Source organism: Hyaena hyaena, unplaced genomic scaffold, assembly GCF_003009895.1.
Source record: "Hyaena hyaena isolate Hyena2069 unplaced genomic scaffold, ASM300989v1 scaffold_1309, whole genome shotgun sequence".
Lineage (NCBI taxonomy): Eukaryota > Metazoa > Chordata > Mammalia > Carnivora > Hyaenidae > Hyaena > Hyaena hyaena.
This window is the reverse complement of record NW_024081943.1, coordinates 221,915-236,006: the sequence shown is the minus strand read 5'-3', so window position 1 is coordinate 236,006 and position 14,092 is coordinate 221,915. Positions and strand designations below refer to the sequence as shown.

Here is a 14,092-nt window from a genome sequence, read left to right as displayed (position 1 = left end):
GTGTTTTCATTTAAAAACCCAAAATTATCTGTAGGCATGGACAGTGACAGCAGCAAACCACTAAATGTCGTCAATTGAAACCAGGAACTGATGGTGAGAGTGACTTTTTAAACTTTATTTTAGAGAGAGAATGTGAAGAAAGGAGAGTGCAAGAAAATTTTAAGCAGCCTCCACACTCAGTGTGGAGCCTGACTCAGGGTTTGATCCCATGACCCTGGGATCATGACCTGTGCTGAAGTCAAGGAGTATGACACTCAACTGAGTGAGCTCCCCAGGCACGTGTATGATGATTTTCTTAAACATCAGTCAGCCTTTTCCTCAGTCATTTCTTTCAGCTGACATCTCTGAAGTTGTTGTTGAGGAGCACTGCCTTGAGCTTCCTCTCACTATTCATTAATAATAATAAAGTGCTATTCCAGGAATTAGAACATGTCACCTCCCATGCCATTCCAGGGTGCTTCTCTTAAGGAATTCTGGTGACTACAGCTTCTGCTGTAGTTAACTGAGAGGCCACTCCAGGAGGATCCAATAAAGCAGTTCTTATAAATATAGTTGGGTCAGTGATTCCTTTTCCCACCATATTCCCCAAATCTTCAAGCATAGTGTCATGGCCAACCTCTGAGGAACTTCGTATAATTTTCTCAACTATCAGCGATCCTTCAACACCTGCATTCTTAGCAATGGTCATTGTAGGTACGTTGCGTGTTCTTTTAATAATAATCTGTACAAACTTTTTGAACTTCATTAGTGGAGTTATTGAATCCTAGGCTGGAATACACTAAAGCAGGCCGCAACCCCCTCCCAGAACAATGCCTTCTTCAATAGCAGCTCCTACAACATTGAGGACAACTCTACCTCTTTCTTCTCAGTCATTTCAGCATCACTTGTCCAACCAGCCTTCAGCACAGCTGCTCTGTCTGAGAGTTTTGCCAGACATTCATTGAGCTTTTCCTTTTCTTTTTTTTAATAAAATTTTTAAAATGTTTTTATTTCTGAGAGAAAGAGAGAGGGAAAACATGAGCAAGGGAGGGTCAGAGAAAGAGGGAGACACGGAATCTGAAGTAGGCTCCAGGCTCTGAGCTAGCTGTCAGCACAGAGCCCGATGTGGAGCTCAAACCCATGAACTGTGAGATCATGACCTGAGCCGAAGTTGGACGCTTAACTGACTGAGCCACCCAGGCACCCCTCATTCATAAATTTTTTTAATGTTTATTTATTTTTGAGAGAGAGACAGAGCTTAAGCAACGTAGGTCCAGAGAGAGGGAGACACAGAATCTGAAGCAGGCTCCAGGCTCTGAGCTAGCTGTTAGCAGAGAGCCCGATGTGGGGCTTGAACCCACTATCAGTGAGATAATGACCTGAGCCAAAGTCAGCCACTCAATTGACTGAGCCACCCAGGCGCCCCGAGCTTTTCATTTTCATATTCACTAATTGTGATATTTGACTGTTCGATATATTTCTTGAATATCTTTTTTCAATTTGACAGTTGTCACTTTTTTCTTTTAAGAGCATATCATCATCTTTGGTCACGATGACCTCTTCAACTTATATTAAGTTGTGAGTCTGAACATCTTCAAGATTTAGAGTCAGTCCTTCTTCAAGCACTGTGCCACCAGTAGCAATAACCATGTCTTTAAGCTGTTTCTTTCTATTGTCTCCAAAACCTGGAACTTTGGCTACTACAACCTGACGACCAACTTTGAGCTAATTTCAAAATGAATGCACTCAGAGCTTCTCCATCAATGTCTTCAACAATTATGACCAAGGGCTTATGGTGAGCATTGGCAGTTTCAGGCGAAGGCACAATGGACTAGACACTAGAAATTTTCCTTTCATTTGATAAAACATATGCATCTTGGAGTTCACATTTCTGAACTTTTGATATATTAATAAAATATGGAGAAATATAACCTTGATCAAACTTCATGCCTTAAACAAACCATACTAGGTACCTTATATCTTGAGATGTTATGAAATAGATTCCTGTGGCATTAGTATCTGATTTTTACCAAGGGAAGTCAAAAACCAAAAGATTAACTGGAAGGGCATACCTGCCCATAAAGTAAAGAGGATGGGGTTGCATTTCAATGGCAGGGGTGGGGGAGTCCTTTATCCTGGGGCAGCCTGAGCAATTCATGTTAGAACACTGTGGCGCATCTGGCGTTCTGAAGAGACATGTCCGTGGAGGATGACCTCAACCACAAGGGACCCAGGAGAGGAGCAGGTAGTCCAGGTGGAAAAGCAGCCTACTGGAGGAGGCACTGACTTATGAAGGGACTTGTAATATAGAAGGTGACTTAGAGAAAGTACCTCTGAAAGCAACACAAATACATCCAGGAAGGAAACAGAGACTATACACCTACCCTGGAGAATACTCTGATACAGCTAATAACTGCACCAGCTGTGTAAGGCTTTGAAGATTCTCTTCAAAAATACCTCCGTGAAGAAGGAAGGAAGTGAAATGAATAACAGAGAAGAAGTATCTTCATTGACAGTTGTACCAGGCTGGGACTGGTCCAAGCTGGGGAGAGGGGGAAAAAAAACTTAAAACACCGAATATTTTCAATAAGAAAGAAGTGCAGGGGCACCTGGGTGGCTTAGTAGGTTCAACATCTGACTCTTGATTTCAGCTGAGGTCATGATTTCTTGGTTCACGTCAGGCTCTGCGCTGACAGGGAAGAACCTGCTTAGGATTCTCTCACTCCTTCTCTCTTTGCCCTTCCCCTCCTCAAAAATAAATAAATAAACATTTAAAAATAAATGAATGAAGAAAATGAAAAGCAAAAGGAATAACTATTTGTTTCCCCAGAGTGACAGGAAAAACTAAGAAACTGAGGTGATTTTCATTTCAGTGGGTAGAAGATCTTCCCCTACAGTGAAATGGGACAGCAAGAAGACAGGCCCCTTTATGGGTTCCCCTGACCTAGTTCAACAACTACAACTGAGTAACCCTAATGTTGTCACAGTTAGAATGTATATATTTCTCAAGGCCCTTTAAAAAACAAAAAACAACAACCTGATGTTAAAAATTGTGATCCTCACAATTTGTCACAGGAAAAGATAGTCACCTATTTGACCCATGGAACAGGCTTAAAATTTCTCCAAAGTATCTAAGGTAAAATTAAGTAAAATCTGTGAAAACTGTGTAGCCCACTGCTTGGCACAGGAGCATTCATATATGTTTTTCTTTTCCTGTAGGAAATTGGGTGTTTTATTACCAGAGAACAAAATGTAAGAAATTTTGTTATATCAGTTTCCTGTAGTTTAGGAACTGAGGGATTAAGTTTTATCAATTCCTTTTATAAGCCCAAGTATAAAATAGATATATTCTATAGCTTGAAGAACTGCTACATCAACTATGTGTCACCTGAGGCATTTATATTTTCTATATGGCAGCATAAGGAAACATTATATAAATTTTCCCTTCTTTGGACAGTTAGGAACCTGGTCAGGAAGCCAGAAGTGGTATGGCTTTGGAATGCTGTCCGCCCTCCTTAGAAAGGATAAAGGCAAGTTCCCCTATCTGTGAAGATGTTTGATTTGAAGGAACATAGAACTGAAATTGACTTTATGCTGCACTTTGTACAGAGAATTACATTTTAAAAGCCCAATATCTAAGTCTGCTTTGTTCTAATTTCAAAGATAATCAAAATATCTTCAACACTGTGGGAGGTCTCTCAGTAAACATGGATTTATATTTAGCACAATTTATTTGAGAATCAGAAAGGCTGCCAAAATGGTACAAACATTAAATTATTTCAATTTTAGAGGGCAGATATTACTGAGAAGTAATAAAATATTGCCATCCTGCATAGACAGCTCATCATCACTACTAAGATGAAAAGACCAATTATGCCTCACATGGACAAATGTTGATTAAAGAGTGGACTTTATAACCGCCTGGCCATGTTAGAGGCTATAATCACAGAGGAGGGGGAAGGAAGCACTCAGCAAAACACCAAAAGCTGTAAGGAGGAGTCATCTGGTGAAAGGGGAAAGATGGGAAATTTTAAAGAAAATGTCAGAGGAAATTGCCTGGTGGTAAGAGCTCTACTTATGTATGATGCTTAAGGAAATTGTCTTCTTAGAAAATTATAAGTTCTCAAAACGTCTTAAATAAAAAAATGGACCTATCTAATTATTCTGTGGATCATCAAACTTATTATTCCCAGACTTTAGAAAATATTGTTTTTATCTGTCACAGCTCCTCATTCTTTTTAGGAAGACTCAGGAATTGTGTGTTTGGGTTAGATTAGGGGTTCCAGATAGTCAGCTTGCTTTCCATTCAAGCCTGATAACATGACCTATCAAATACTTAGTAATTTTGTATATGAATAATTACATGCAATTTCAAATGAGATAGCATATATAAAATGCATGAAATGGCACTATACAGGGAAAGCTGTATTATGCAGAAGATTACGATATGTAAACATCTCCATGTATTCATTGAGAAAGTACTGAAATTGACTCAGTACTGTGTGTGCATAGGAAGGGTAAAGAAGTTGTGGCCTTCAAATTTCTAGAAGGATATGAAGGGAAAACAACATGCATGAGAAAGTTTTTAAAATAATATGATGCAGTGTGTAATTAAGTAACATATTATGTCATACAGAGTTATTAGAGTTCAGAAAAAATAAATGCAGTGAGATCTGGAAGTGTTTTCTGGAAAAGGAGGAACTTGAAGTGGGACTTGAACAATGTGTAAGATATGGAAATCTAGAAGTTGAAAGGGAAGACATTGCAAAAAAGAAAAATAGCAGCCCACAGGTTCAAGGGAGGGAATGCATTAGGGAACCATTGTAGCATAGGGACCAGGAACACAGGCTCTGGAGCCAAATATACAAGATTGGAGCCCCAGCTCCCCCATTCACTGGTGTAACATAGGCATTATGTGATCATTCTGTGCCACACTTGAATTGTTAGTAAAATGGAGGTGGCCATCCTCTATTTTAAGGGACTATTTTGAGAATTAATGGGTTGATGTAGGTAAAGCACTTACACTAGCACAGATACCTAGGGAGTACTCAACAAAGGTTAGCTACTATTACTATTATTGTGTTGTTGTACACTCTTTTTAAAAATGTTTATTTATTTTAAGAAAGAGAACATGAGAGGAGGAGGGGCAGAAAGAGAAGGAGACAGGGACAGAGAGAATCCCAAGCAGGCTTCACTCTGTCAGCACAGAGGACTACATGGGGTTTGATCTCATGACCAGTGTGATCATGACATGAGCCAATATAGAGTCGGACGCCTAACACCTTAAGTGACTGAGCCCCCCCAGGGGCCCTTGTTGTTATATACTCTTAAAAGATGTGATTTTCAAGGCTAGAATGAAGCCAAATTTTGCAACAACAGCAACTACTACTTGTTACAGTTAGTGATGGACACTGTGCTCAACACTTTGCCTACATTGTCTCTTATTCCTAACAACCATCCCCCGGAGAGGGGGAGAAGGAAGCGTTATTTCTATTACTTTACAGCTGAAGGAGGTGCAAATCAAAGAAACAATTTTCTGGAGAATCCTGCAGCTAGTCAAGAACAGTCATCAATCGGAAGTGCCATCTTTTGGCCATCACCCCAGTGTTTTAAATTGCTTCATTATAATACTTTACCTTAAATGATAGAAGGTCCTGAAATTGAGACAGGAGTCAGATACAAGTTTAGTAGATGAGTTCAAGGTAGAGAAGAGTTCAGATTCAGGAAAGCAGCCTGGAGGTAGCTGGTGGCAGCTGGAATACTCAAGGAAAGGTGAGGTAAATAAACTAAGATGGCAGCCCTGAAACCTGAAAAGAACCAGTGCAACAGATATACTCAGCAGGGGGGAAAAATGGATGAGACTATCTTGGGCCCTGAAGGTGAGAGATAGTAAGCTTGACTCTTGGTGATGGAGCCCCCGTGACTGAGAATGGTAGCTCCTTGAGGGCTGACTTGCTGAGAAGGTGCAAAAGGGACCTCAGCTCCTTGCACATAAGGCTGGACAGGGCTGAGAGTGTGTGCTATTTGTCTCTGCATGTTTTACAGTGTTAGCCAGGCCCATCTTCCCTTGCCTTCATGAAATTGGAAACTAGCTTTCCTGTAATGCTGTGTTGTATTTCACTTGTCCCTTGGTAGCTCTTGCTCACATTTTCGAAGCTGCTTGCTGTATAGAAGTCATTTAAGGAAGGACAAATTAGTGCTGGACGACAATAGTTGCTCCTAATGCAGTTGAGAGTTCTGTTTTGTAGCCTCCGACCCTTTACAAGCAAGGAGTAGAAATAAACATCATGGCTAATGCACTTCGGCAATATAAAAGGTTTCTACATGGAAAATGCTGCTAATGGTAAACAGCTTATATAAAGCAAAGATAAATCATAATGGAGTGGTAATTTGAGTTTGTATTGTATGTCTCCTCAGGGAATGCCTAGTGTTCTAAAGACACTGTCTCATTACTACCTGGAGTACCTCTGAGAAACATGCAAAAAGCATCATTTTTTCCAATTTTTTGTGTAAGGACCTAAGTCACAGGGAATTAATGTGACTTCCTATTATATGGAAATGGATTTCTCATTTTCATGGAAAGGATTGTTTCAGCAAATTGGCCGATTTTCTCATGAAATTAGTCACTCAACCTGAGGCAAAAAAAAAAAAATATATATATATATATATATATATACATCTAAATAAAATCCCCCCCCCAGAAAACAAGCAAACCGTATATCATTTAACATATTTCAATACCTATTTTGGCAATACTGTGGACTTATTTGAACTTAATACATGCAATTATAACTAGAATATATTTGATTGACTTTATCCATTAGAATAATACACCACATGTTTATTTGAAAGTTTTTGATGGGAAAAAAGACATTTTTAAGAGAAAATGTAGGAAAGCTGCAGCTTCTAGGCAAATGTGTGACAGAGTGGGAACAGAGCTGCCCTTTTCTGCCCTCCACTGTCCAGGCCAACCTTAATGACAAATGGGCATGCTCACCAGAGCATGATCTCTGCACCCAGAAATGACGAATAAAGAATGATCGATTACTTTCTTGGAAACTCAAAGGAAATTGCATTGGAGCCTGCTAACTCCTGTAGGCATTCGGTTCAGTAGAGTACCCACCACTGCTGCACAGCTAGAGAGTGCTTCTCTGCACACTTTTCCCATAATCCTCCCTATCTCTACCTCCCTGCCTTGTTTCAGGTGTATGGGTTCAGAAATCACTCAAGTCAGAGTAAAGTTCTGGAAGATTCTAATGCTTGTCTCTTTTGGTAATCTTTTGAGTAAGGTTGCATAGACCAACTTAACTCAGTATGTCTGATCTTTACTCCAAGATATAATATCCCACATTTTTATGGCTCTCAGTTGTATAAATTGCTAAATATCTTATTCTCCTGTTAGTTGACCTTCAAAGGAAAATATGTTTTATAACTACTGAGCATGTCCTCCTTTATGGATGCAGATCTCTGGCCAATAGTTAAGATTTTTTATTTTTAAACAGTTGCATTATCCTGACCTTATTTCTTTAGATATGTATTTCGGTGGTAGGAAAAGGATATGCAGATTATAAATCCTATATCATGGTCTATTAAATCATTCAACATGATTCAACATGAACCTTTGATTTCAGCTACAAAGTGATTAGAAAATACTGATTATATTTGGTAATTAAACTGTTCTAAAATAAATGAGGTCAAATTTTAAGTATTCATCACCACTCCTTTTCATGCCTGACCTCCAGTAGAAATCTATATATGTTAATCCCCAAGATGCATTTTTCTGACTTGAAAAATATGAGAGGGGCGCCTGGGTGGCTTAGTCGGTTAAGCGTCTGACTCGCTTAGGTCATGATCTCGCGGTTCGTGGGTTCGAGCCCCGCGTCGGGCTCTGTGCTGACAGCCAGCTCAGAGCCTGGAGCCTATTTCAGAGTCTGTATCTCCCTCTCTCTCTGACCCTCCCTTGCTCACGCTGTCTCTCTCTCTCCTAGAAATAAAGTAAAAATATTAAAAAAAAAAAAAAAGAAAAAGAAAAATATGAGAAAGTTGGGCATTCTGGTACATATTGTTGTGAGGTATGGAGCCATATATAAGCCAAGAAAGTAGCTGAGGTATTTGCTGATCTTGGATTTTGTCCAAATATTGCATAAAGGCATCTGGGAAACCTGTGTTTTCTCTAAGTGAGCACTTAATCTACTCCTCCTCAGCACCTCTTGATAGTTCTTCTGTCTGTATCAGAGTGTAATTTGACTTGCCACATTTTTACCTTATTTTTATTTATTTAATTTAACAATTTATTATTTAATTTAAACCCAAGTTAGTTAACATATAGTGCAATAATGATTTCAGGAATAGAATTTAGTAATTCATCACTTACATATAACATCCAGTGCTCATCCCAACAAGTGTCCTACTTAATGCCCATCACCCATTTAGCCCATTCCCTGTTTTTATTTCAAAACCATTTCATTAGCATTTGCTTTAGCTCCTCTATCATATCACAAAGGTCTTTGTTAGTTGCAAATGCTTTAATTCTAATCAAGTCATTAGGTGTGTAGATATTCTTACACTTATACATTCCATAAAAAATGTACTGCATGTGATGCAAAGAGATGGTATTGAGATGAAGGGTTTTTAATCAGTTCATGTCATTATATTCTCGGTACCAAATGATATTTTAAAATATTTTTTAGGGGGCACCTGGGTGGCTTATTCGGTTAATTGTCCAACTTTAGCTCAGGCCATGATCTCACCACTCATGGGTTCAAGCCCTGTGTCGGGCTCTGTGCTGACAGCTCAGAGCCTGGATCCTGTTTCAGACTGTGCATCTCCCTCTTTCTCTGCCCCTCCCCCACTCGCAGTCTATCTCTCTCTCAAAAATGAATAAATGTTAAATTTATTTTTAAAATATATTTTAGTTATGAGAGAAGGTACCACATATCTCTTCTCTACTTTTGACATCTTTCCACATAATTTTGTCTGACAGGAAATATCAATGTGCCTCTCACTAGCTTAGATGTGTTTACCAAAAGGGAGAAGACAAAATTAGTGATTTTTATATGTTCTAAACACATTGAAACTGATTAAATTAACAGAGTATGAAGCTCTCATTTGGCTTACTCTTCTTTGTTGATCATATCACAGTAAAAAAAACTTGATATATATTAGGTGCATTTTTTTGTCATCAAATTATTTTTAACCTTGAAAAATAGTTCAAAATTTATGAGCTTTGAACTTGTTTTTGGACTGTATGAAGGCCCCACTTTCTCCACATCTTCACCGACACTTGTTAGTTTCTTGTTTTTCTTTCATTCATTCATTCTTTTGTTCTTTCTTTCTGTCGTCTGTCTGTCTGTCTTTTTAAGTAATAGGTATCCTAATGAGAATGAAATTTTACTTTGCCTTTGAAATTAAACATTTAATGGGAAATTTCCAAGAACATTTTTTTTTCCTACAAATTTCAACACAGTGAGTATATGTCATTTTCTTCCTATTATTCTGACGTGAGTTGGTAGCAATTACTTTAAACCATTTCTGGTATAGAAGTTCTACTATATAGGGGCACCTGGGTGGCTCAGTCGGTTAAGCGTCCGACTTCAGGTCATGTCATGATCTCACAGTTTGTGGGTTTGAGCCCTGTGACAGGCTCTGCTGACAGCTAGCTCAGAGCCTGGAGTCTGCTTCAGATACTGTGCCTCCCTCTCTCTCTGACCCTCCCCTGCTCACACTGTCTGTCTCTCTCAGAAATAAATAAAGCAAAAAATATTTTTTAAAAAGTTCTACCACATAGATATATTCTCTCTAATAACATTTAGGTAGACACATTCTATTCAACTCATCCCCTTGTATGAAGAATATCTATTCATAATTAGTCCTGGTGAATGAAAAAAAGTATAGATATTCATCTCTCTAAACTCTTAGTAGGGTTTATGAAACCTTTACAGCTTCTCAATACCAAGGAAAATATATTTGAATTAGCTTAGAGAAACAAAAACTTTCATTCAGAAATGTCATATGACTTAAAATTCTCTTTATACCTTTATTTTCCATGATTCCTATAATAAATGCATGTCATTTTATTTTGAAGAAAAAATTTTCATAATATAGGGGTAAGCTTTAGAATCTGGGCTAATGTTCATTCTTTATAATGAATAGATTGAAGTGAATAATATCTAGTAGGTATTTGCTATTATTCAATTGCTCTAAAAATGAAATAGCAGTCTTAAATTTTATTTTTCAAGAAGACTCTAAATCTAAAATGGCATTACAGCTTTAAAAAATCAAGTGAATTTTACATGATTATATATTTCATATTTCAAAAAATGTCACCAAAGAACAATGTTTTACAGATAACTGAAAAAAAAGTGCTAGTATGCATATGTAATAAATGAAAACATTGGAGTATTCAGGAATGAAACCATGGTTATTTCTTGAAAAGACAATCATTTAAACAATAAAGATGTGATATTGTGACCAAACAGCATGATAGTTTAAACACTGAAGTTTTTAAAAAAATTTTAAATTCTTAATTTTAATTTTTTAATGGAAGATAATTCTTTAATGCCAGTTAATTTGTTGCCTGTATGAGTCACTATTCAGACTTCTTCAATTATGGACTATTTTTAATTTTGTAAAGACAAAGTTCAAGTTCTAATGGGCACACTTCCACTACCTGTCTTTTCTTCCTCTCTTCCTCCCTTTGATCTTTTTTTAAATAGTTTATTGTCAAGTTGGTTTCCATATAACACCCAGTGCTCATCCCTACAAGTGCTCTCCTCCATGTCCATCACCCCCCTTCCTCTCTTCCCCACCCTCATCAGCCATCAGTTTATTCTCAGCATTCAAGAGTCTCTCATGGTTTGCCTCTCTCTCCCTAACTATTTTCCCCTTCTTCTCCCCCATGGTCCTCTGTTCAGTTCCTCCTAATCCTTCTATACGTGCAAACATATGGTATTTGTCCTTCTCTGCCTGACTTATTTCGCTCAGCATAACACCCTCAAGTTCCATCCATGTTGCTACAAATGTCCAGATTTTATTCTTTCTCATTGCCATTTAGTATTCCACTAAACACTGAAGTTATATTTGTTTTGATGACTTCACTACTCTATTCATACATTAAATATTACTTTACATATACAGTGTGTCCAGCACTGTATTATATAGGAGCAGACAGCCAATTCTTTGATTTTCTGATTATAGCATTATTCAGGTTTTAAAACCACCAGATTTTGATTTAAGGAGTCATTTATACTCTATAAACTAATTGTAATCACGAACAAAACCATATATTGTAATCATTTTAATAAATTGGTTCATTCCATAAGTATATACTTATTTCTTACTGTGGACCAGACCCTGTGCTCCATTTTCCATTTTAATGAACAAAGATGATGAATACAATGTGTTTCCTACCCTAGATTGTTCAGAGGTGTTCATCATAATTGATTTGGGATCAGCGCATTAATCCAGAGGATAAATCGTCTTTGGGTTTTTTGGGTTTTTTTTTCATTTTTAGTTAGTTCTGTAAAGCTTAGACCGGGGAATTAAAAAAAATAAAATCTGTTCTTTTACCTTTAAAGTCACAAATATTAGTCATATTTTCCACTTAGTTCCTAAATTCCATGCTGCTTTTACCACTCCCAGAAAGTTTTTGGCATAAAATCAAAATGAACTAGGATCCTCAGCATATTCTGAATCAGTCTCCAAATAAAGAGATCATCGAGCCTCCAAATGATGTTTAAACTCATTATCCTCCAACAGGGAAGCATTAAACTATCATCTCCTAGAAACATTATTACCACAGAACATCTGTAAACATCAGTACGTGGTCAGAGATATTGATGGGATCTACTCTTTTGGTAAATTTAAAAATACTCAAAAGATGATAAAAAATAATCAATGAACATTTATCAGTAATGAGACAGAAAAAAGATCTCATAGCTTAAGCCTATTTTGTAGGATGCAATAATGTACCCATAAAACTACAGAATTACTTATAAGCATATTAGGGTGTGACATTAATCTAAATGTAGGGATAATGAACATGGCAATAGCAATTGCCAGTCAAGTACTTCTAAGAGTGCTTGTATTCAAATTAGGAGACATGTAAATTGCAATACATTTAAAATGCACCAATGCGCATAAATGATAAGCTAAGGTAGTTTCCTGTAGATGTCCTAAAGACTTTTAGAAATAAAATAAAACCATTAAGATATTGACAGTTTTTCTTCCTAAAGTCTGCCATATAAGTAGTCAGTCCTCAAAATGATGCACCTTGAAATATTTCAGAAGTAATTCCTGCACATTTCTGAAGCTAAGGGAATCAGAATAGTCAAGGTAATTGTAATTGGGACAAACGTATTCTGGGGGTCAGTTGAAAGAGGATAAAATGAACTGTGCAAATTAAGTTAGAAGTGTTAATGGTAAATAGTATAATTAAAGTGAAGGGGGGAAATGGTGGGGGAAAGGGAGAGAGGCAAACCATGAGAGACTCTTGAATGCTGAGAAACAATCTGAGGACTGATGGATGTGGGGGGGAGGGGGGAGATGGGCATGGAGGAGGGCACTTGTGGGGATGAGCCCTGGTTGTTATATGGAAACCATCTTGACAATAAACTATTTGTAAGGAAAAAAATAATAAAATAAAAATAAAAATAAAAAAATAAAGTGCTTATACATGAACGTGTGAAGTACAGAAAAAAATGTGATCATAGGTTCTACAAGCACACCTGAAAAGAAATTACATTATAAGAATGCCATATGTATGTTTCCAACCACTGTTCAATTATCATTCGAATTTCTAACCTAGATATTGGAGAGCAGAGCCCAGATTCCTATCAGTTTTGTTGTCATTGAAAGAATGATAATGATTCCATCTCTGATCTTGCACCTGTTTTTGTTTTCCTATTAGTAAGTATTAGCAGATGATATAAAAAGTGGTCTACTAAGCAGGGGAAAATGTCAAAATTCTAGTCATGTTGAATCAAATACCTTTATTTTTTAACTTCTTGAATAAAGTAGTTAGTGATTATCACATAATTTACCTACATATAACAAGAGGAAATGTAGAGTGTAGAGAATACGCTCGAGTCAAGCTAATGTAGATTCCTAGTCCAACTCTGCTACCTTTGATGCCTGCAATCTTGGGCAAGTCATTTAATTTTAATTTCCTGGCTCCACAGGTTAAAGATCTGTATCTTAGGATTGTTATAAATGGTTAACTAAGTTATATTTGTGAAATTTTTAATAGGGTACCTCCCACATAGTACTTTTCCAACAAATGTTAGCTATTGTTTCTGATTGAGTATTATTCATCCATACCACTTGCTAGTAAAAGTGTTTCCAGTCTGTCCAGTATAACCAAATACAGTGTGGCTTCCAGGTACTTCTGACATAGAAATAGCAAATAGGAGTTTATGAGCAGAAAAAGAGAACATTAATAGGCGAGTTGTTCATTCTCCTGTAAAATTCAATCTCTTATTTGTATTTTACTTTTAACTTTCTCTACTCTAAACAAAGAAAAATGTAGATTATATTACTGAAGCAATTCTAAAATAATGTAATCTGTTTTAAAATATTAATATCAATAGCCTGCTGAATAAAATAAAAAGTAATTTGCAAATTAAATCAATATTTTCTCCAAAGAAATCAAAAGAACTTGATTTGCCCAAGAACATTTCTGCTTTTGAAATGCAGGCACTTAAGAGGTTTGTGAATAAAACTTTTAATAATCGCATACCAGAGACCATCATCAGACAGTACCTAGAAGAATCTATTAAATGATGTTGTATTGACTACACTTGTTGAAATGTCCCATTTGTGAACCAGCTTCAATCTTTTCTATTCTCTGATGAATATCGTGTTAAAAAAAATCTCAAGTTTCACTCAATTTCTGTTATTGCCTTAAAAAAAGGAACAAGCTAGCCATAAACAATCAAGTCGACAGATGCCTTTGAGAATTAGTTGCTCTTTTTGAGTCATTCTCAGGGCTTCTTTGGGAATTTCTGACTTTCTGCCTGGGAGAATTAGGCTGATTTTCTGCCTTTGGTTTCTCATCCTGTCACTCAATGGAAGAAGGTATTAGAAGGTTACCTCTGAGCTGAAATTGAAGTCAGAG

At 37.0% G+C, this 14,092-nt stretch overlaps 1 protein-coding gene and 1 pseudogene across 1 annotated transcript in view; one reads left to right on the top strand and one right to left on the bottom strand.

Annotated features, from left to right (window-relative positions):
* Positions 1-331: 331 nt before the first annotated feature.
* Positions 332-1,927, bottom strand: LOC120225039 (annotated as a pseudogene).
* A 3,843-nt stretch (positions 1,928-5,770) lies between these two features.
* Positions 5,771-14,092, top strand: part of ZNF804B (zinc finger protein 804B) — a 169,785-nt gene continuing 161,463 nt past the window's right edge. Inside the window, exon 1 of the mRNA XM_039223266.1 lies at positions 5,771-5,858. Within this exon, the coding sequence (XP_039079197.1) occupies positions 5,771-5,858 (88 nt within the window). The remainder of the gene's footprint in view (positions 5,859-14,092) is intronic.